Below are 23,951 nucleotides of genomic sequence, written 5' to 3' on the forward strand. Positions count from 1 at the left end.
CAACCTTTCCGCTCTCACTAGTAAATTTGGTAGATATTCTACGTGAGATGCATGCAAACTTATCAGATACTGTACCATTTGACAAAGGATCACCAATGGAATTCCTTAGCAATCGCAAAATCGTGACGCCAAAATATACAATAGCTATGAACTAATAACTTTTCAGAAGATACCAACAACCATGAACGTGATTGCATCCGGGACCCAAAAGAAAAACTCCTTCACATTTTTCCATAACCGACTCTTGCATGCTCAATTTCGCCATCCATAGAGGCCGAGATGAGATGTACCAGATAGATATCCCTGGCTTAATCTCTTATGTTCTCGATGCAGTATTTGGATGATCCTGTTAATTATTTAGATAACCATACAAATGCCATCCCATATCGGGGGTAATCCTATGGGCGGAACAGCACCCAAGCCCTTCTCTGGCCCCAACTTTCTGGCGGATGCCCAGAAGTCCAATAACGTCCGCCTTACTCAGATGGCGGGCGGGGAATCGGGTGGAAAGAAGGCAATGCCCCTGAATCCAATAAGGCTCTTCCTCTACCAAACCTCCCATTCATCCGGACTGCATTCATCATGCACTTGTGACTTCCTATGGCACACAAGAATCGGCATGCACTTGTGACTTCCTATGGCACACAAGAATCAACATCCAGGACTCATTTGGTTGATGGAAAATGTAGGAGAAAAAAATACTTTCTGAAAAATAGAGAAAACTTCTTATTTGATTGAAATTTTAAGAAAATCAAGATTGAAAAAATACTTCTCATGAAAAATCATTTTTCATATTTTATAAAAAATGAAAACTCATGAAGAGATACATTTTGACACTTTCCGTGACATAAAAAATTATGATTTTTTTTTCTTAAAATATTTTTTTAAAATCCATAACTAAAATTTACTAAAATATTAATGAATAGTTAGATTGAAATATTGAATAATAATATAATGTTATATTAATATTATCCTAATACTTTTATATAAATAAAATATTAATATTTATTATATTTTAATATTATTTTAATATTTTTATTAATATTAATATAATATTTATATTAATATAATATTATATTTATACCTATATTCTTATTAATATTAATATATTAATATTATATTAATACAATAAATTATTATGATCTAATATTATATTATAATATATTGATACTGTTGGTGCAAAAATCCGCTTGCGCCGGAGAAGCTGGAGTCGGGGAAGTCGCGGTCGCCGCCGGGACCTGCAAGGGAAGTCTAAACCGGAGGTGGGGTTGCTCCGGCAAGACCCTCCGACGCTCAAGTCAGTTCTCTGCCTCAACAAGAATGGAGCGCTCGAACGGAGAATTTAGCAGAGTTTTGAGATAAGAAAAATGAGCTTATAGAATAACGTATCTGGGTTCCCCCTTTTTATAGGCGGGAAAGATAACGGATTGATGACGGTATCTGTAACCGTCTGGCAGTGGGCTGCCCAGGGTCAGACGGAGTTTGCTGCGAAGAGTAGTGGAATGGACCCGTGATTATCACTGAGGCGTGCCACGTGGAGTCTGCCGCGTGAAGTGGGGCGACGTTTGTTGTCGTGATTTGCCAGTGGATGGGAGAATCGCGCGGTATCCGTTGCAGGAGGTGGAGCAGGATCGCGGCCGTTTATCGTGGCCTGTCAGGTAGTAATGGAGCCGCGTGGGATCCGTCGTAGGGAGTGGAGCAGTGCTGCGATCGGTACTGCGGCCTGTCAGGGAGTGGTGGAGCTGCGCGGAATCCGCCGCAGGAAGTGTAGCAGAATCGTGGCCGTGATTGCGGCCTGAGAGTGCAGATCTGCCGGCTGAAGTTCGGCCATGGTCAGAGTCTGATCCCACGTAAGGGTCCGGACGGAGTCCTCCTTGCGGTTGGGGTAGTGGGTGGAGCCCGGCTCCCGTGGGAGTCCGGGCGGAGTCTTCCTGCAATCAAAGTTAAAGGCGAAGGTCGGCTCCCGTAGGAGTCCGGACAGCTTACCAGCAGTTGACGTTGAGGACGGAGCCCGACTCCCGTAGAAGTCCGGGCGGAGCCCGACTCTCGTAGGAGTCCGGGCGGAGTCTTCTTGCTGTTGAAGTCGTCGGCGGAGTCCGGTTCCCGTAGGAGTCCGGACGCAGTCTGTCTTGCAGCCGTTGGAGTCGAGGATGAAGCCCGGCTCCCGTAGGAGTCCGGGCGGAGTCTCCCTGCAATTAAAGTCAAAGGAGAGGTCCGGCTCCCGTAGGAGTCCGGACAGGGGCTTACCAGTGGTTGGAGTTGAGGACGGAGCCCGGCTCCCGTAGGAGTCCGGGCAGAGGTCGCTTGCGGTTGTAGTGGTTGGCGGAGTCCGCCCGCCAACCACCACTCCCTGACAGGCCGCAGTAACGATCGCAGCACTGCTCCACTCCCTACGACGGATCCCACGCGGCTCCATTACTACCTGACAGGCCACGATAAACGGCCGCGATCCTGCTCCACCTCCTGCAACGGATACCGCGCGATTCTCCCATCCGCTGGCAAATCACGACAACAAACGCCGCCCCACTTCACGCGGCAGACTCCACGTGGCACGCCCCAGTGATAGCCACGGGTCCATTCCACTACTCTTCGCAGCAAACTCCGCCTGACCCTGGGCAGCCCACTGCCAGACGGTTACAGATACCGCCATCAATCCGTTATCTTCCCCGCCTATAAAAAGGGGGAACCCAGATATATTATTCTATAAGCTCATTTTTCTTATCTCAAAACTCTGCTAAATTCTCCGTTCGAGCGCTCCATTCTTGTTGAGACAGAGAACTGACTTGAGCGTCGGAGGATCTTGCCGGAGCAACCTCACCTCCGGTTTAGACTTCCCTTGCAGGTCCCGACGGCGACCGCGACTTTTCCGACTCCAGCTTCTCCGGCGCAAGCGGATTTTTGCACCAACAGGATTGGCGCTAGAGGAAGGGCACGAACCTCCGTAGTACCCTTGTTCTTAAAGGAGCGTTCAACGGAGCCGCCTCTGATCATCTCCTCCGACACCCACTCCTTATTTTCCCCCGCTGGGTCCACACTCGATGCCTCCACGCAAGGCATCCACGCGACGGTCCACGGCCTCCGCGGCCAGATCTCAGGCTCCAGCCTCCCCTCCTATTTCTCAACCTCCTCCTCCTCCTCCAGCGGCGGCGGTCGGTGCGGAGCAGTTTGACTTGCTGGCACAGCAGGTCAGAGGCCTCGTCGAAGCTGTGCAAGCAATGCTGCAGCAGCAGCCGCAGGCGTCAGCGCACCCAGAAAGGGCGTCTCCGGAATGCCAGAACCCGGCGGCGGGGCGGGCCACCTGGGCCAGCCGCCCCGTCCTTCCTGGGAAAACAAACCCGAGGGTAGAGAGCCCTCAATCGGACCACGACTCCACCCCTGAAAGATCCCTGCCCTCGTTCTGCCAGAGGACCCTCGAGACTCGAAGTCGAGAGGATTTCCTGGACCGGAGGCTCCAGGAGATGAACCGGCGGATTGAAGAACTCCGCCATACGCCCCCCGCTTATGGTGAGGACATTTGTACTGACCCTCCCTTCTCCCAAACGATCATGCAGGAACCGATCCAGCCAAACTTCAAGCTTCCCCAGTTCGAAAGCTACGACGGGACTTCAGATCCGGTTGATCATCTGGAGGCCTTCCGGACGATGATGCTGCTTCACGGTGCTCCTGATGCCATCTTATGCCGGGCTTTCCCATCTACTTTGAAGGGAGCAGCGAGGAACTGGTATTCGGCTTTGAAACCGGGTACCATCTTCTCCTTCGATCAAATGAGCCACCAATTTGTGGCCCATTTTGTCAGCAGCCGACGCCCCCGGAAGGGTTCGGAGTCCCTCATCAACATCAAGCAGAGGGAAGGGGAGTCCATACGGGCCTACATCAACCGCTTCAACATCGCGACGCTGGAGGTCCGAAACTTGGACCAATCAGTTGCCATGGCCGCCCTGAAAGGCGGCCTTCAGAAGAATGATCTTTTGTTCTCCCTGGAGAAGAAGTATCCCAGGGATTTTGCCGATTTGCTGGCCCGGACTGAGGGATACGTCCGAGCGGAAGAAGCCTTCAAAATGAAGGATGAAGAGACAGCAAGGGAGCGGCAAGCGGGAGATTCGAGTAAGCCCGCAGTTGAGAAAAGGCCAAAAGAAGTCCGGCCGCGTTCTCAATCCCCTCCTGGGCATAAGCGCGCCCATACTCCACCCCGGGCACGCAGGCAGAGAAGCCCGGACCGCGGGGTTCGGTGGGGTTCCCCACCAGGGAGATTCCGCAACTACGCCCCCCTCAACGCCTCGAAGGCCCAAGTATTAATGGAGGTCAGGGAGCAGCTCCCTAGGCCGGAGAGGATGCGCACACACCCCGGGAAGCGCAACCCCAACAAGTTCTGCCTCTACCACCGCGACCACGGCCACGACACAGAGGAATGCATCCAGCTCCAGGACGAGATCGAGGAGCTCATTCGGCGAGGTCGACTTGACAGATTCATCCGCCGCAGGCCTGAGGGTAGGGGAGACCGGCCAAGAGCCCTTCCACAGCCTGAACCGCCGAGAAGGGAGGAGCAACCCAGGGACCGGCCTCCCATCGGGACCATCGACTCCATCACCGGAGGGCCTCAAGGAGGAGCGGGCCACCCGCGACCAAGGAGCTCGGAAAACCTGTAAATGTATCACTTACGATTTCGCCTTGAATCTAATTTTCTTTCTACTTAACGTACTGGCATGGATTTATTATGACTGGATACGACCCCACCGAATGCTTAAAACATAGCCATGTCAGGAACAGGAGGAGAACCTCGTCCTGACATGAGCAAAGTCAAAGGCCGGTTCTTTTAGACCGGATGGGGGGAGAGGCCTTACAACGTCCTAATGTGCCCCCACAGCCATGTCAGGAACAGGAGGAGAACCTCGTCCTGACATGAGCAAAGTCAAAGGCCCGGTTCTTTTAGACCGGATGGGGGGAGAGAACTTACAACGCCCTAATGTGCCCCCACAGCTATGTCAGGAACAGGAGGAGAACCTCGTCCTAACATGAGTAAAGTCAAAGGCCCGGTTCTTTTAGACCGGATGGGGGGAGAGGCCTTACAACGCCCTAATGTGCCCCCACAGCCATGTCAGGAACAGGAGGAGAACCTCGTCCTGACATGAGCAAAGTCAAAGGCCCGGTTCTTTTAGACCGGATGGGGGGAGAGGCCTTACAACGCCCTAATGTGCCCCCACAGCCATGTCAGGAACAGGAGGAGAACCTCGTCCTGACATGAGCAAAGTCGAAGGCCCGGTTCTTTTAGACCGGATGGGGGGAGAGGCCTTACAGCGCCCTAACGCACCCCCACAGCCAAGCCGGAAACGGGAGGAGAACCTCACACTGGCTCGAACAAAAAGGAAGACTTCACACGGACTCCTACGGGAGCCGGGTTCCGCCCACAAGGAAGACTTCACCCGGACTCCTACGGGAGCCGGGTTCCGCCCACAAGGAAGACTTCACCCGGACTCCTACGGGAATCGGATTCCGTCCACAAGGAAGACTTCACCCGGACTCCTACGGGAGCCGGGTTCCATCCACAAGGAAGACTTCACCCGGACTCCTACGGGAGCCGGGTTCCGCCCACAAGGAAGACTTCATCCGGACTCCTACGGGAGCCGAGTTCTGTCCACAAGGAAGACTTCACCCGGACTCCTACGAGAGCCGGGTTCCAGCCACGACGCCAGGGAAGACTTCACCCGGACTCCTACGGGAGCCGAGTTCCGGCCACAACGCCAGGGAAGACTTCACCCGGACTCTTACGGGAGCCGGGTTCCGTCCACGATGCCAAGGAAGACTTTCGGCACCGATTAGGAAGACAACGACATTTCCGAAATAATGTGAAGCCCAGACGGCCAAGCTCGGGCTTGCGGCCATGCACGACGAGAAAGGCGAGCTAACGCATCGACGACCGGGCGCCCCCTGACGACGTCTACATCAGACAAGTCAAACGACAAGAAAGGTTCGGCAGACGGCAATATTAGTGCAACGCACAGACGAGGTAATACAAAACGCTCTTTTTATTCCATTTCCGATATACACACTACAAAGCCAGGAAGGCCAAGGAAAGAAGGGCAAAACGACAAAAAGGAAGTAACTACATGACAAGACAGAAAGACAAAAAGAGCTCTAAGAAGGCCCTGCTCCCTCCGACCTAGAGTTATCTATTCCGTTCCTCAACCAGGACTGCCTCATATTCTCAATCTCCTCTTCTAGCTCTTCCCTCTTCCGCAGCGCGTCCTGGAGCGCCCGACGAAGTTGCTGGCTCTCAGCCTCCGCCTCTCGACGCCTCTTCCTCAAAACTTCGGACTCCGCCTCCGCGTCCGCGACGGCCCGTCGCTCAAGTGCCAGTTGGATCTTCACTTGCTGCAGCTCGGCTGTCTTTTCCTCGAGAGAGACAGAAATCCCCTCCACGGTGCCTCTTAGGGCTTGGAGCTCTTCAGAATCTTGGGCGAAAGTAAGCTGTGCCCTGCTAGCCAGCTGTCTCTGGAGACGGACGACTTCGTCGGCTGCCGTCCTGAATCTCCTTTTGTATTCTTCCACTTGCCTGCGCCAGCTAGCCCGTTGCACGTCGTGGCTCACCTCGGCATCCTGAAGCTACTGCTGAAGGTCGGAAACCTTCTGCGACCATCTCTGGTCATCGTCGACCCGGGCCAGGAGCCGAGATGAATTTCCTTCTAGCTGGCCGATCTTCCCCTTCGCAGCTGACAATTCCACCTTGAGGGCGCTGATCCTGGCGGCCTGGGCCCAAATCCGATCGCTGGAGCTCTTCTTGCATTCCTCGAGCTCCTTTGCGAAGTTCGCCTTCATCCGGCTATACTCCATGATCCCCTTCACATGGAGACTCCGAAAGTGGGCGGCCTCAGCGGCGGCTTCAAAGTGACCTTCTCTCGATTTGCGGAGCTCGACTTCCGTCTTCTTTAACTTCTTCGTCAGGTGAAGGGCCTCCTTTTTCAACCGCTGGATCGTCGATTTCAGCGGGACCCCCAAGGGCAGGGGGAGTGCTTCTACAGGACACTGCCATCGGAAGGTAAAGGCGTCAAGGAACGATTCATTGCAGGAAGAAAAACAGAGAGAAGGAGGGAGGAGGAAAGAGAAGCCATCCGCAATGAGAAATTCAACTTTATTGATTGAACAATTTTTAAAGACAAATGGAAAGAAAAAATTGCGACGAAATAAAGGTACAAGATCGGAGGTCTCAGACCTCAGGGGCGAGGGGTAGAGAACTCGGCGCGGGGGCTGCGACGGCAGTGGCGGCTGACGAGGGGCCGGCCTCGTCCTCAGACTCCTCGCCTAGGAAGCTGAGGTCGAGCTCTGAAAATTTTCTGGCCACCTTCTCTTGGCAGAGCTCGAACCCCTTAATGAACACTTCCTGGCCGAACTGGATATTCAGGTCCCTCATCTCCGCGGAGGCCTTGAATTCCTCCACCGCAAGGGCTCTGGCCTCCGAGACCAGGACCGGAGTTTGCTCGACCAAGTGGGTGACCTCGGCCTCCGCCTTCCTCGCCGATTCCTCCAAGATCTGCCTCTCCTCCTCCCGGGCTTTCTTCTCCCTTTCCAGGGCCTCCTGGAGGGCGGCTACTTCGGCCGTCTTTGCTTGGAGGCGAGCAACCTCCGCCCGACAGCGTTCTTCCACCTGGAGGATGTCCCTCCTCGTGCGGCTCATCGCCTCGATATAGGCGAGGAGCTGGTGCCCAATCTGCAAAGACAGCTAGGGAATCAGTACAAAGGCCGAATAGCCATGTAAATGAAGAGTCGCTCACCTCAAGGAAGGACCCCAAAGAATCCCAAGCCCGTTGCTCAGGATCAGCGCGGTCGATCCTCTCCACGACGTCAGGCAGAATGCAGCCGTCGATCAGCCGCCTGATCAAGTCCCTATCATTGAAGGGATTCTCCGACCCCTCCTCGGAGCAGAGGGACTCGTCCGCAGCATTTCGACGGCTACTCGCCCTGCGGGCCATCGATTTCCTCCTTTTCCCCGCGGCGGGTGCCTCCGTGGGGCGGACCCTCGGGGCGGGGGCCCCAATCGGCGAACTCCTCGAGGAGGCCCGGGGAGCTGTTGACTCGGCATCCGAGGGAATGTCGATGGCCGAGACCGTCTGGACGGGTGCCGCTGAGCTCGTCTCCTCCGCCCTGGCCCTCTTCGCCGATCCGGAGGTCGTAGCGCCCTTTCTCTTGTGGACCCTCATGCCCCTGGCGAGCCTCCGCACTGCTTCGGCGTCCATTCCTAAAAAAAAAAAAAAAAAAAGAAAGAGAACAAAAGAAGAGAAGAAAAGAAGAGAGAGAAAAAGAAAGAAGAAAAAGAAGCAAGCCAATCAGTCAAAAAAAAAAGAGAGAAAGAAAGAAACAGAGGGGAAAGAGAGAGAGGGGGAAGAGGAGGTAAAAAGAAGAAGAGAAGGGAAGCACGAAAAGAGAAGATAAGGTAAAAGATGAATACTCGCTGGATCTTGGGGACTCAGGCCGATGTTGAAAAGAAACTACTCCCTCAGAAGATTGGGAAGGGAAAGAGCGGAATAGGCTAGAAGCTTCTGGGCGGCCTGGAGGTCGTCCTCCCCCAGGCTGGGAGCCCGGCGGACAGAATCCCTCAGAGAGCCCCAAGGGGCAGACCCAGTCTCAGGGTCGGGCAGTGAACGAAGAGGAATTTCCCCTTCCAATTGTGGATCGAAGAAGGGGCGCCTTTCAGCAACCCCTTCTTGCCGAACTGGAGAGAGAAGTACCACCAGTCCTTCGCCGAAGGATGGCGTTTGAAGGTATAGAAGTGCCTAAACAAGGAGAGAGATGGCTGGACCTCGACTACGTGGCAGAGGGAGAGAAATCCTATCAAGAACCTAAAAGAATTCGAGGCCATGGAAGCCAAGGAGATATCTAGGAAGCGGAAGAGGGCAACGACAAAGGAAGGAAGCGGAAGCCGGAGTCCAGCACGGAACGCTTCCTGGTACAAACAGAAGCGACCGGGTGGGGGAGTGCTAGCCCGATCAGAAGGGCCCGACAGTTCCAAGTCGTACTCCGGAGGAACTCCATACTGAACCCTTATCAGAAGGAGTTCCTCCGAGGTCAAGGAACACGGAATGGCACCCGACGCGAAAACCGGACGAGGCCCAACCCCAGATGCAGGTTCGTCTATAGAGACGGGGACCTGGGGGTTTGAGGCAAAAGAGCTCTCAGAACTGCCGGGAGCAGAAGAGCCAGAGGACATTTCGAGTGGTTTCGAAGGGAGGCTCTAAAGGACCCTAAGAAGACGGACAGAAGGGGGAACGAGAGATCACAGACTAACTCAGAGGATTGCAAGAAAAACAATGACAGAAAAGAAGTCCCTAGGTGATGAGAAGAATGTTGGCGGTGCTGGAACTAACCTATTTCACTCTGAGGGACCTGAGGGACGAAAGCAGGAGACGCCTACGGCTCGAGAAGACGCTCACTGAAACAGGGCTCTCGAAGAGAAGGCAGACGCTGGTGAGAACTCAGGAACGGAGTGGGACACCTAAAAGTGGGAGGACGGGTTTAAATAGACCCTGGGATCCGGCGCCATAATGATCGCGAATCCCCCCAGGCCGGTCCGCATCCGACACGTGTCCCACTCCCCCTGGCAGGCGGCTAAAAGCGGCTGGCGGTTGGCAGGATTATAATTGCGCCGTACCTAGGCCAGTGTACCTGCGAAAATTTCGAAGCGTCCCCTCGTACCACTCCAATTCGAAAAGACTCCGGCACGCGCATATTTAATGCCGAAATATCTGAGGGCGGCAGTGCGCAGGATTCGAAGGGACGGGTTCGGCTGTGCCCATCTCTCTCTCTGTACTTCCTTCGTTTGAAATTCAAACTCGAAAGTAGGGGGACTGGTGTTGGGTATAAAATACCCACAGCCGAAGTCCTCAGCGGAATCGACTACATGACAACTCCGCCCGGACTCCTACGGGAGCCGGACTCCGCCAACAACTACAACCGCGAGCAGACTTCATCCGGACTCCTACGGGAGCCGGACTCCGCCAACCACTACAACCGCAAGCGACCTCTGCCCGGACTCCTACAGGAGCCGGGCTCCGTCCTCAACTCCAACCACTGGTAAGCCCCTGTCCGGACTCCTACGGGAGCCGGACCTCTCCTTTGACTTTAATTGCAGGGAGACTCCGCCCGGACTCCTACGGGAGCCGGACCTCTTCTTTGACTTTAATTGCAAGGAAACTCCGCCCGGACTCCTACGGGAGCCGGGCTTCATCCTCGACTCCAACGGCTGCAATACAGACTGCGTCCGGACTCTTACGAGAACCAGACTCCGCCGACGACTTCAACAGCAAGAAGACTCCGCCCGGACTCCTACGGGAGCCGGGCTCCGTCCTCAACGTCAACTGCTGGTAAGCTGTCCGGACTCCTACGAGAGCCGACCTTCGCCTTTAACTTTGATTGCAGGAAGACTCCGCCTGGACTCCCACGGGAGCCGGGCTCCACCCACTACCCCAACCGCAAGGAGGACTCCGTCCGGACCCCTACGTGGGGTCAGACTCCGACCACGGCCAAACTTCAGCCGGCAGATCTGCACTCCCAGGCCGCAATCACGACCACGATTCTGCTACACTTCCTGCGGTGGATTCCGCGCAGCTCCACCACTCCCTGACAGGCCGCAGTAACGATCACAACACTGCTCCACTCCCTACGACGGATCCCACGCGGCTCCATTACTACCTGACAGACCACGATAAACGGCCGCGATCCTGCTCCACCTCCTGCAACGGATACCGCGCGATTCTCCCATCCGCTGGCAAATCACGACAACAAACGCCGCCCCACTTCACGCGGCAGACTCCACGTGACACGCCCCAGTGATAGCCACGGATCCATTCCACTACTCTTCGCAGCAAACTCCGCCTGACCCTGGGTAGCCCACTGCCAGACGGTTACAGATACCGCCATCAATCCGTTATCTTCCCCGCCTATAAAAAGAAGAACCCAGATACGTTATTCTATAAGCTCATTTTTCTTATCTCAAAACTCTGCTAAATTCTCCGTTCGAGCGCTCCATTCTTGTTGAGGCAGAGAATTGACTTGAGCGTCGGAGGGCCTTGCCGGAACAACCCCACCTCCGATTTAGACTTCCCTTGCAGATCCCGACGGTGACCGCGACTTCCCCGACTTCAGCTTCTCCGGCGCAAGCGAATTTTTGCACCAAAAAATACTATATTTATATTAATATAAATATAATATTTATATTTATATAAAATTTATGAAAAAAATATATAATTTTATATCTACTAAAAATATAATAAATATTTTACATAATTTTCACAAAAAAATAGATACTCATCCAAACATCATAAGTTACTTTATAACAAATCACATTTTCATGATCTATCAAATATATTAAAATTTTATTTTCAAAAATTTACTTTCTAAAAAAAAAAATTCACGAATCAAATAAATCCAAAATAAAACGAGACGCTTGCATGATGCACCATCATTTCATATAGCATATAATTTCTCCCCTCCTAAAACTTTAAACCAATTGCCATCCTGAATAGAATAGATCCGCTTCCTTCCTCTTCCTCTTTCTAGCTTGTTGTCCCTTCTAGTTCCTCCTCTATCTTCCTTCCTTGCTAGTTGGGGTATATCCTTGAGAATATGAAACCCTTATTCATCTTATTCTCCAAAACTAAAATGTTCCTATTATACACTGATTTTGTTTGCTAGAAGAAGATTATCAAGCATCTGCTGGGTGCAATACTAGGATAATAGAGGAGTAGCTGAGCATGGGGTAGAGGTCGGAATTGAGGAAGTGGGCATATTGTTTGACGGCTGTGTCTCGGTCTGGAAGATCGTCGGAGAGGAAGTCATAGGGTGTGGGCTTGCCCGTGTCCACCAGCGGCTCCCATCGGTAGCCTGGGCGGTTTGGCAGCGTGATGATCACCGGGAGATGGCTTGTGTTAAAAGCTACATAGATTTCTCCCTTCACTGCATCCGTCTGCCACAAATTCACCAAATATCAGTCCTTTCTTTTATGACCTTAGATGTGCTGAGATAGAAGAAGACCAGACATATATAAATTACCATGGAGAATGCCACGAACCGACTGGTTTCCGACCAGTCTGGCATCCCGGGGTGGCGGCCGTGCCACTGGAGTCGTTCAGCTGTTGGGAAGTCTTCAAGGCCAAGAGATTCACATTCCCTGCAGTCCATAAAAAAACAGCAAGTAGAAACAAAAAGAGAGACTCTGCTTGATGCTACCATTGGTAAATGGCAAGTGGCAAGGAAAAGATTTGGTGACATAATGGTGTTTTACTGGCGGAATTTAGTCATCAGACGGCAGAACCTATAGAAGTCTGATGATGATTCTTCCTTCCTATCCCATCGGAAATAGTTGAGCTGCAGCGAATGACAAGTAGAAACAGAATGAGCAAGGATCAAGAATTGAGAGTAAACTGAGTGAGGACGAGATCAGAGCCTCACATAATTATCATGGCAGTAAGTATTGTTGTTGCCTCCTTTTGTGTGACCATACTCATCACCCATGTAGATCATGGGAACGCCCTGTCAATAATATAAGAATAATAAGGAAACTACCAGAATGATTAGTTTTTTTTTTTTTTTTTTTTTCAACCCAACAGAGGTTGAGTAATAGGAAAAACTAATACTTGAGAAACCATCAAGCAAAGGAAGAAGTTCCGCATTTGCCTTTTTCTCAATCGTCTTACTGTTATACTTGCAAACTCTCCTTCCTGCATGCTCAAAGTGAGAATATCAGACTACATCTGCTCAGGAATTTCAAGAGCTAAAGCTATATCATAAGTCAGCATGTGCTAATGCCGAAAAAAGACCACCACCCATGCCACTGTCAAGAATCATATAATATTGCAGAAAATAGAAAAAAAAAAAAAAAAGGGTTCAGGTCCTCTAAATCTCTCTGGCCATCCAGTTTAAAAGCAATATGGCTGCATGTAGACAGCACAAGCTTCTCATTCAGTTCAGGAAGGACAAAATTTAAAAGAGAACAGTCACAAGATAGAAGTTGAATACTCAGCAAAAATGTTATCTACAAGCTAAATTTTCTGGCTCCAGATGGAACTGTAGAGGTTTACCTCCCCACAATTCCAGCTTAGATTATGATTTTCTCCATCTCTGTTGTCTTCACCATTGGACAAGTTATACTTGTTGTTGTATGTAACCAGATCAGCCAAAGTAAATCCATCGTGTGCGCACACAAAGTTGATGCTATTCCAGGGTTTTCTTCCTCCCTCCTGATTCAGACTTTCGGTGAGTAATACAAACCAAATTAGAGTAACTGCTTGCAGCTATACACAAGAAGTTAGCATTCCTTACAATAGAACATACTAGAAAAATATTTAGGAGAATATCTAAACTGGCAACTAAAGAAGAGGGGGAAATAAAAATAACCAATACTCTATACATGCTAAATATATCCGAGCATGAATTGGAATTATGCTCCCAGATATTGTGATGCTACATGTGTAAAACTCACACAAGAATTACCTGGTAAAGATTTGGGCTTCCACAAAGGCACTGAGCAAATGCTCCAGAAAATCCATTTGTACCTTTGATGAATTGCCGCACAGTGTCCCGGTACTGAGCATAGAGAACAGAACAATATAAGTGAGACTGCGACTGGGGCTAAACAGAAATAAAATATACACATAATTTGTATACATTCGCAACCATAAAGTGTTAAAGTCCAGCATAGAATCTGATGCTCACAGAATATAAGCATAGATGATCATCTCTAGGTAATGCAAGGGTTGTCCCCACACTTCCCCCTCCTGTGCCAAAAAGAACCATGCAAACAGACACGTATTCGATATCATTTTTCTTTCCTGATGGGTTACAAGCTTTATCATGAGAGAGGCAACTACATGCAGCCTGATCGGTCATTCTGAGGAAGGATTATGGTATGATGAGTCACGCATCTGCTGGCAGGAGCTGATACGGTACATGTTGCATGGGGTTCACTGCATACGTTTATCCTTTATATTTTTTTCTTTTCATGCAAAATTGCTAATATTAAATTCTTATATGCCCACCTATTACTACATTTTTCCATGTACATGTATTCCTGTAGAACTAAGCATCATATCATATAATACAATTATATTTCTTAATTTCATTGGTTCAATATCAAAAGCGATTTCCTGAACAAAAATATGCAACTAACCTGCCCATTCCATTCAGACCAAATACTCCAATGAGGAAATTTACCGACTTGGTAAAGGCCTCCTGCATCCCATGCTTCAGCAATTAACTGTTCAACAAAGAAAAGCTACTTAAGTCGGAGCCTTTCAGATAAAAGAATAGAATTCATATCAACAAAATATGTGCTGATTAATTATAGTTCAAACCAAGGTTTTGAGTATGGATGTCAATACCTGTACCAGTACCCAGCAAGCACCATGTCAGTGTGATAAAGATTTTGGTACTCAGTACAAGGGATGAACCAGGTACCGGTTCCCTATTTATATGGTATGGTACTCTTGGAATGGACTGGTAAGTCCGGTAATCAAAACCATGGTTCAAACTATGCAAAACTGATTGGTCAAGAACAAAAAAATAGCACAAAACAACATGAATAAGAATATTAATAACAATTGAAAATAAATTGTTCTAATATATATTAAGAGCTATGATACATGAGCTGCTGCAAAATTTTGCATCCTGATAAAAGCCTGCAGTGATGTCCGCCCATTCAATAAATAGAACTTATTGAAACTTATGAACATTTTGCAAAAGTAATTTGTTTGGCATAATTACCTTGACCTTGCTGAGGATTGGATCATTGCTCATCATGTCAATGAGTGGAGGGCTACCAAGGGGGTTCCAGTTGTGAATGAATCACTTTCTATTGGATGTCCATATACATTAACTGGATCCCATAAGCTTACATGAACAAAAACAAAAAAAGGGAAAAACATAAGGATGTTGTAAAAGGAATATGTCCAACAAGTGAGGTGTGTAATAGTCAACCTGGAACTTCTGGTCATGATAGAAGCAAGATCAAAGCGAAATCCATCAACATGCATTTCTGTAACCCAGTATCTGTTATACAGAAACAAAGTAAACCTCATGTTGCAAGACAGAAAAATCTTACAAGAGCAGTAGTTAAATTTCAAGTTCTCAACTGAACTCAGATTATAAAATTTGTGCATTAGTTTAAGATTGTCTGACAGAATAAATGCAGCATGATAGCACCATATATTGGTAATGCCCAGCATGTATCAACTTCATGTAGCAGGCACTACGGGTTTCGAAAGAGTAGCTGTAAAAACATGACTAATAATATGCATTATGCAGTTTGCAAAAGTTCTTATAACATGCATTATGTAGTTTACAATTTTCTTCTTAGAATTAAATTCTTCAACCAGATTTGTTCCCACTCTAAGAACCTTAAGCTTTCAGGTCTTTTTAAAAATTATGCCAAGTTATGAGAGATGTTTACTCTAAATTTCTGAAAAAGGAATCATGAGAAGAAGAATGCAACTGCGATAAAGAAAAACAATAATGATGACTGTCTGTTCCATGGTATGATATTGTATGCAAGAGTGATGAGAGTTTTTTCCTGATATTCTTTTTTCCACAGGGTTGGCAAGTCCAGATAAGTATAAAACCTCAGTTCCAATAAGTATCTAGAATTTGGGTGAAAGGGTGGGATTGACAGAGATCTTTCATCCAGGAACAAACAAAGAACAACAAATATCAGTTTACTCTTCTGTTCTTTATGATGAAGTTGAAGCTTTGGATGCTTCGTTTATCTCGATCAGATCATTTTTTTTAAAATTAAATATAAATTTTATTACTTATTATTCGTGTTTTCTCAGTTATTGTGTTCCATGCATCTCTATTTCCAGACTGCATGTCACATGAAAAATAACTGGTGACCACTGACATACTTTCTAAGCATTCCGAGGTCATCAAATGTTCAATTTCTTTGCAGAAAAATTGCTCTTTAAGTGATTAATATCAGTTAGTATTGGAGATTACTGAAATGCTGCACACCCCAATTATCTAGCTTTGGTACATTAGCAGAAATGCACAACTGACTGTAAGATCATGCGATCATCTCGTTTGTGACTACTACTTAAAATTTAAAACTAAAATGATAGGAAAGTTTACAAGAGAAACAAAAACTGGAGAGTTTACCTCAAACAATCTATGATAAATTGACGAACCGCAGGATGATTACAGTTGAATGTGTTTCCACAACCCGAATAATTATAGAACCCACCCTGTAGAAAAATAAAATGTTTGTGTCTCTTTAGTTGATGGAACCCTTAAGATGCAATAACACCATACATATATAAATATATATGTGCATACATACATATGCACATACATCCATTTTTATGTATGTATATATGTAAAAAGAAATTAGAGGAAGAGCTGGTTCCATCTGCACTGATCAAATCGAAATTTCTTGGCAAAAGTAAATGGGTAATTTGTCCAAAAAAGGTCTTCCATAAAGGATTTATCTCATGCATACACATGACCAAGGAATAAGTTATGACAATGTGGGAACTAACCTTAGGTGCAAGCATATAATAAGTGCTGTTGTCAATGCCCCTAAATGATAATATGGGACCATTCTCATTCCCTTCAGCTGTGTGATTGAAAACAACATCCAGAAGCACCTAAAGAAATTCAAGTGAAAAAAATCACCAGATAATAGAGATGAAGATAACAAAGAATAGGCACCAGTCTCCCTAGTTACCTCAATGCCTCTTTTATGAGCTTCTTTAACAAGAGTCTTGAATTCATTAATTGCATCAAGGCCACAGTTATTCATCCCAGCTGATGAATACCTTATCATTGGTGAAAAATAGTTTACTGTTGAGTATCCCCAGAAATTCGACCTGAAATGAGGTAAAAAGTTTCAAGGAAAATGATAAGTAATTCTCCATAAAGGATGCACAAAATTATTATCGAGGTAGTTTTTAAAGTTTTTTTTTTTTTGTTAAAAAAAATTCCTTGATAGAAAATGAGAAGCATGAAAAATGGGCACTGAGTGTCTGGAAAGCATTTACATGAGATGACTCAAAATGTTACATTAAACCAGAAGTGAGGTGCAAAAATACTTGTACCGAACTGCAAACCTTTTCTTCCATCAAAATAGTACGATCAGTATAGCACCAATACCAACTACTTGTACCAAAACTGACTACTTCCAAAAAAAAATTGAAAGGTCATCAGTACTGACCAGTACAGTAGGTAGAGTAAAATTGATAAGAACCAATATCGACCGGTATGCCTGTTTCAACATCCTAGCACCTACACTGATGCAAATTTCATTCCAGAATGGTACAGACATACAGCAATGGTTGTATCATCCTGTTTCAGTAGTTTCTGAAATCATAATTGCAGGAAAGCCTGGTGGCATTGAGTTGAATTAAAAAAATCCACAAGACAAACCCTGTAAAGCAAGACACTTTAATTTGCGCTGAAGGGTCAAAGGAAGGTCAGGAAGACTCAAAATTAAAAGTGACTTAGACTTGACAGAAAATGATGATAACCCGTTGTTACAGCAACCATCATAGATATATGAAATTTGGCTATAATACATAACCTAGACATGCCTTTAAATTATAGAAAGTAATAATATGGACAGAGGCTGCTAATCAACTATCTTCCCATGGGAGTTAAAGTTTTGAAGGGTCAGATGCATTCACAAGCACAGGTGTCTAAACAATGATAATCTGCTAAATAATTAATTAAAAATATAAACAAACTTTCGAGATCAAGTTCACTTATTCTCCGCAATGATGGTACCAATACCGACTATATGTACCAAAACTGACAAATTTCAGAAAGTTGAAAGGTCATTGGTACTGACTGGTACAGTCAGTATAGTATGATTGATAATAACCAATATAGACCAGTATGCCTGCTTTGACAGCTCAGCACCAACACTGATGCCAATTTTGTGCCAGAATGGTATGGTAATGGTTGTAGTTGTACCATCCTGTTTCAGTGGTTTCTGAAACCGTAATTACAAGAAAGGGGATGGCATTGAGTTGGCTTTAAAAATGCACAAGACAAACCCTGTAAAGCAAGATACTTTAATTTGTGCAGAGGTGTCAAGGGAAGGTTAGCAAGACTCAAAATTAAAAGCAAAGTAGACTTCAGTGACAATGATGATAAACCTTGGTTACAGCAACCATCATAGATATATGAAATTTTGGCTATAATACCTAACTTAGACACACCTTTAAATTACAAGAAGTAATAATATGGACAGAGGCTCCTAAAAACATTTTCCCATGGGAGTTAATATCTGACATCTACACAATGATAATATACCAAATAATTAATTAAAAATATTAACAAACTTTCAAGGTCAAGTCCACATACTTATTCTCACCAAGGATGGAGTTGAAGCTGAAGTACTCCAGCTCATTAAACTCTTGACACGGCATTAGCTCTATGCAATTGACTCCAAGCTCCTGTAGTTTTTTAAAATACTCAACTATGAACCAGAAGGAAGTGAAAAAAAACATATATTGGTGACAATAAACTCTAAGCATCATGAAGCTACCTACAGTTGAACCTTAGCTTTAGAAATTATCAAATCTACATGCTGAAACACATATTCTTAGATTGCCGATTGCTGGGAATAAGTTATGGATAATCAAAGATATCACAGGTTTCTTGTCGAAGTCAAAAATTATACTGCATTAGATTGTGCAACAAGGGCAGAATTCAATATATATCTTAGACCAAGCATAAACATAATAAAAATGGGAACTGTAAAGACTCTGACAGCGACCATCGCCCATGAAGTTTTCAAGAATATAAGGGATGAAAACAGGAATACAGACTAGACAGATAGATTCTTCAACAGGTTTCAATTTCTATAGAGATGCTTCCATGTAATGTATGTACGCATATACTTATGTGCATACACACATAACTAAGACATACACGGCAGCACTCGAATTTGAGGTGTCAGAAACATTATCGTTAACTGAAAGTGTGAATGTATGTCCAAATACTTGAACCCTAGTTATTGAAATTGAGAAATATTTCCCTCTGATACTTTTTACACTATGGCATGGATGTTACGGAAAGTACAATAATCCATCTACATAGCAATATTACTTGATGCATGATAAGAAAGGAAGATATGTTAATTTCTGATGAGCACATGAAACCTCAATGATATAACTGCCACTATAATAAAACTTACCTCCAAATGGTCAAGTTTATTTGCTGCACCACGGTAAGTCCCTGGGGAATCCGTCTGACTTGAATCATGCCTTGTGAAGCCTCTTACATGCATTTCGTAAATTATGAGGTCTTTCTGAGGATAGTTTAAAGGTAAATCTCCCTCCCAGTCAAACTGAGAACATTAAAGATAGCATACTGAAATTAAACCCAGAGGAAAGATGAAGCAATATATTACCAAACTAATAATAATAATATTAATGTGAAAAAAGATTTCAAAGAACAGGCATGACATCATCTAGACAACAATGAAACTACTAAAATCATGCAATTTAAAAGAAGAAATGAAGTTTATTAAATCAACCAATTCATATAAGCCAAAAACACACCGCAGAACTCCAGTTATAAAAACTGTCCCAGGCATATATATTATGAAATAAGTCAAAGTGACTTGCACAATCAAAGGCTTAAGGCTTTTAATTGTGGCTAGATGAGGTGTGTATAAATTGTTCGCTAGTTTTGGGTCTTTCCTATGCTTCAATGTGTTGGGAAAAATTCAGAACTCAAGTAACAAGCACTGTCCCAGAAATATACATGATGGAATAAGTTCAACTGTTAAAGTGACTTGCACCATCAAACGGTTAATGCTTTTGATTGTAAATTGATGACATGTACATAAATCCTTCTTCTACTTCTTCCACAAGCCTCCATAACATTCACATTGCACCACGAGTGCCTCTCACACGATTGCAATGACCTGGAAATTATGGAGCAGCTGATTGGACTTGAACCCCTGACTTCTTCCATGTGCACCCTCGAAGGCTTAAGGCTTTTGATTGTAACTAGATGATGTATGCATAAATTCTTCTTCTTTTTGTTCTTCTTCTTCCTCCACCAGTGCCTCTAACAATGGCGCAATTGCAATAACCTTGAAATCATGAAGCCGCTGATTGGACTTGAACCCTTGACTTCCTCCAAAGAAAGCAAAGTTCTGAGTGCATGGACTAAGCTGTAGTTAGTTAAATGAAACAAGTAATTGTTGAGTTATTCTCGAATTAATTTCCAGGCTACCTTATTGTAGATCATCATGTGCTTTTCAAATTGTCATGTGATCATGTGACCTATAAAGCTATTCTGTGGTATTTTATCGAACATTGCTATGTATAACCGCTGCAATGGACAAAATTAAACAATCCTTTTTTTCTAAGTGAAAAACTCAAAAAGTAATAACAGAATTCTTCGTCCACCTAATCCATCACCTTTAGAAACCATCCTATTATTCTTGACAAATGAGAAGCACTGGAAGTTCAATTTGCCAAAGTCATTTTCTAGTTCAAGTACACAGGCAAGGTCAATTTGCTAAATGCCTCCAATTCAACCTCTGTTAACCTCTCTAAATACCAAAATTTCAAGTAACATATGTAACTGCCTGATTTTTCTCCTTTTCCAAGTAACATGTTAATCCTCCTTTAACTTTAAGCCAGTTTCATGAGTTTCCCAAGCTGATTGTTAACATATGAGTTTCTATACATATAGCACCAGAAAAATCTAAATGAAAGTACGTATCCTAATTAACCACTGTTATCTATAGAGTTCAGCTTATCAATCTGTTTATGCATCAAAAATCACCAAATCATTAACCAGAATCTGAACTTCAAGGTTCAAGCAATATAGAAACAAGAGAGTAGAAAATGAAAATAACACCTTAACGTTCAAAGAAGAAAAGAAAAGGACATAAACAATAAGGATAAATAAATGGATATAAATGCAGTGCAGTGCCCGTGACACATAAAAATACCTCATCATCCGAAATTGGGATCATACCAGCCATCTGAGACCAACAATCACCACCAGGTTCTAAGACACCATAATCCCCTCTGCTTATAACTGCCTAAATGAAACAGGAGGGTCAATTGTAGTGCATGATCTTCAGGGATTGGTGCAGCAATTGTATCGCATAATCATAAAATGAGTCACCATCACATCATAAGGCTTAAGATATTAACTGCTCAACTTGCAAGAATGAATATTTTAACTAGAAAACTGACATTCAAATGCATTACACTGATAAAAATACAAATTGACCTAACTAATGCGAAAAAAAAACAACCTTAGCATAAGGATCCAACAAGATCCGAGAATAATCAAAGTAGTGCCCTTCTTCAGGAGAAAACCTTCCGTCAAACTTGTACCCATATAGCATATCCTTAAATTCACCTTGAACAAAAACATGCCATATATCCCCAGTCTTGTTGAACAGTGGGTCAAGGGAGATCTGCTCTGTCACTCTATTCTGCACCAAAAGATGAAGAAAGAAACAGTGGAACATAAAATGAGTTTAAGCCTTAAGAAGTAGGGTCTTTTTCACCAATCCATGTTCGCTAGATCATATAAATGACAATTAAATCTAGGGGAGAATGTGAAATTCTGCTTTAAAATAAGAAGGATATGCTAATGCCAAGGTTGTTGAATTGGGATGCCCCAATAGATCTAAATAGCCACCAACTATGAATTTTCCCCTTAAATTTGATTTTACTTTTTTTCCTCTTCCAATGGATTACCTGGGTTTGATGTCAAAATCTTCAACTGCAAAATAGCACTGTCAATCACTATGAAACCAGACCAAAAACCACAATTATCTTGAAATTTATCTATAGCTGGAGATTTTACATATTGCTGCCGCAAAGTGTGCTCAACTTCAAGAATCACTTTATCGGCAATATCATAAGCTCCATTTTAATCATACAGAGGGTATCTTCTTTTAATCATCATGCAAATAAAGGTAAAGCTACTGCTGAGTACTTGACACCCTGAGGACATATTATTCCTATTAAAGGCAAGAAGCATCAATAGAATCAATTGAATGGAGCAAGCAGAAGGTAACCAGATTCTTTTGAGAGGGGAAAAAACCCAATTTTTCCATTAAAATACACCCATCAGCTACAATTCAACCAGAACTCAGGTGGAAAACCATAAAATCATAACGGTAAAACTTACCGCTTTCAGATCAGAAAGGGTGAAGAGGCAAAGCGTGGCTGCCGAAGCGCTACTGGAACAAATAGCAAAATTGACGCCTCCATTGCAAGCCGTAGCACCAAGTGGTGCCGGCGTCCCCGCGAGCACTTTGAATACCGCCAGCCCCGGCCTCTCAGCCACTGCTGTCTCCACCTCGGCAGCCCCTGTACTACTTGCATTGATGACCAAAGACTCCCTTCTGTTGCGGATTTCAGACATTGTTATCATCACCACTGATGTTCCCACCAGATCACGACTTCTCTCTCGCTTCGCACTAACACTCGAGTGTTTGCGGAAAACTCCCAATTTGCTCCTCCATCTACCAAAGGTCGAAGGAGAGACCAGACTCGGAACGTCCTTTGCCAACTCCATCGGTGGCAAGGATGAGGAGTCGAGAGAGAAACCTGGTACTACAGGATTGGAAGATATAAAGATCGGAAAAATGATAAGGGAGGCTGGACTCCCGGACAGAGGAACTGCAGTAGGATTCGAAGGGATCGGGCTCGGAATGGGGTTCAGGAGAACCCTAGCGTTGGGTCCTGCAGGATCCCGGCTCTACTGGGATGGGGAACCAGTGGCGTTGGGAGCCCGGACTCGGGAGAGAGCATGAAGGGGTTTGGATCCGAGGGGTATTTGTCGGGAGCTGTTCCCTTTCGCGCCTTTTTGTTCACGTGGCGTACCCGCACCAGAGGCGCCACTTTCAACTTTATCCTCCCGCCTGTCGTTTGCTCGGCGACGTGACGCGATGGATGTGAATCGTGATTCAACCAGGGCCGTCCAAATGTTACGTCCCCCTTCAAAAATAGCAAAGGCGGTGTCGTCGCTGGAGACCGCCGTCGCTGTACCCATCTTTCGCCCTTTCCGGTTTTCATTATGGACACGAGTTGGTCCCACCTGGCCCGGCCCACGAGCATCTGGGTTGGATTGGGCCTAATCCTTTCGTCCAGTAGGCCTTGTCCGCTAAGTTAACAAGAGCAAATATTAATACTTATAACCCCATACGATATGTGAAATATATTTTTTTAAAATAATATTTAATTTTATTTATCTATTTTATTATATTTATTTTATATATTTTTTAAAAATAATTATAATAATTAAAAAAATTATATCTTACGAGATCACGATCAAAAATCAACTGATAAAGCATCAGGCGCAAGTATGTCAATTGATGGCTTGCAAGAGAATCTAAAATTTAGAAATTGAGAAAAAAAATTTTATATTGAAGTTTTGAGGATGATCAACTAAAAGAGGAGGAGAGGAGAGAGGAAAGAAAGAAAAATTTGTGGAAACATAAGAGAGATAAAAGGCCATGATTAATCATGATGTCAAGTTTGCATTTATGCTATTGAAGCTATAATATTTTCATATCAAAATTAAATTATCATTTATTATATATATTTTTGAGAAGTTATTTTCATGTATATATATAGTAGATATACTATTTATAAATATAGCAAAGAATCGTGATTATCCCATGACATCACATTTACATTTACATGTATTAGATATATTTCTAAAAATAAATCATATAGCCGATATATTATTTATAAATGTGGTAGAAGAGAGGGCTCTATAATTAAAGCAGCTTTAGCACTAGATGTTTTTGTACAAATGTTTATGCTATTTATAATCCTGCTTTAGATACACGATGAAGAAAGAAATACTATTCATTATTTTAAATAATTTTTAAATACTATTTATTAAATACTATTTATCCTTCCAAAGTATATATCTAAATATTATTTGTTATTTTTTATGTATACTTGGGGAATATACCATGT

General features: G+C 44.9%; 1 protein-coding gene across 1 annotated transcript; it reads right to left on the reverse strand.

The window, feature by feature from the left end:
- Positions 1 to 11,612: 11,612 nt before the first annotated feature.
- Positions 11,613 to 22,783, reverse strand: LOC140859175 (isoamylase SU1, chloroplastic-like). The gene is given in 19 exon segments (XM_073260802.1): positions 11,613 to 11,953; positions 12,040 to 12,157; positions 12,272 to 12,354; positions 12,439 to 12,519; positions 12,624 to 12,707; positions 13,068 to 13,226; positions 13,480 to 13,572; positions 14,156 to 14,242; positions 14,749 to 14,804; positions 14,807 to 14,874; positions 14,962 to 15,033; positions 16,135 to 16,220; positions 16,515 to 16,622; positions 16,703 to 16,844; positions 18,340 to 18,431; positions 19,175 to 19,327; positions 20,951 to 21,043; positions 21,263 to 21,445; positions 22,150 to 22,783. Coding segments are annotated over 19 exon segments (2,409 nt in total). The 5' UTR covers positions 22,540 to 22,783; the 3' UTR covers positions 11,613 to 11,692.
- Between the last annotated feature and the right edge of the window lie 1,168 nt (positions 22,784 to 23,951).

Source organism: Elaeis guineensis, chromosome 7 (genome assembly GCF_000442705.2).
Source record: "Elaeis guineensis isolate ETL-2024a chromosome 7, EG11, whole genome shotgun sequence".
In the NCBI taxonomy this organism is placed as follows: Eukaryota; Viridiplantae; Streptophyta; class Magnoliopsida; order Arecales; family Arecaceae; genus Elaeis; species Elaeis guineensis.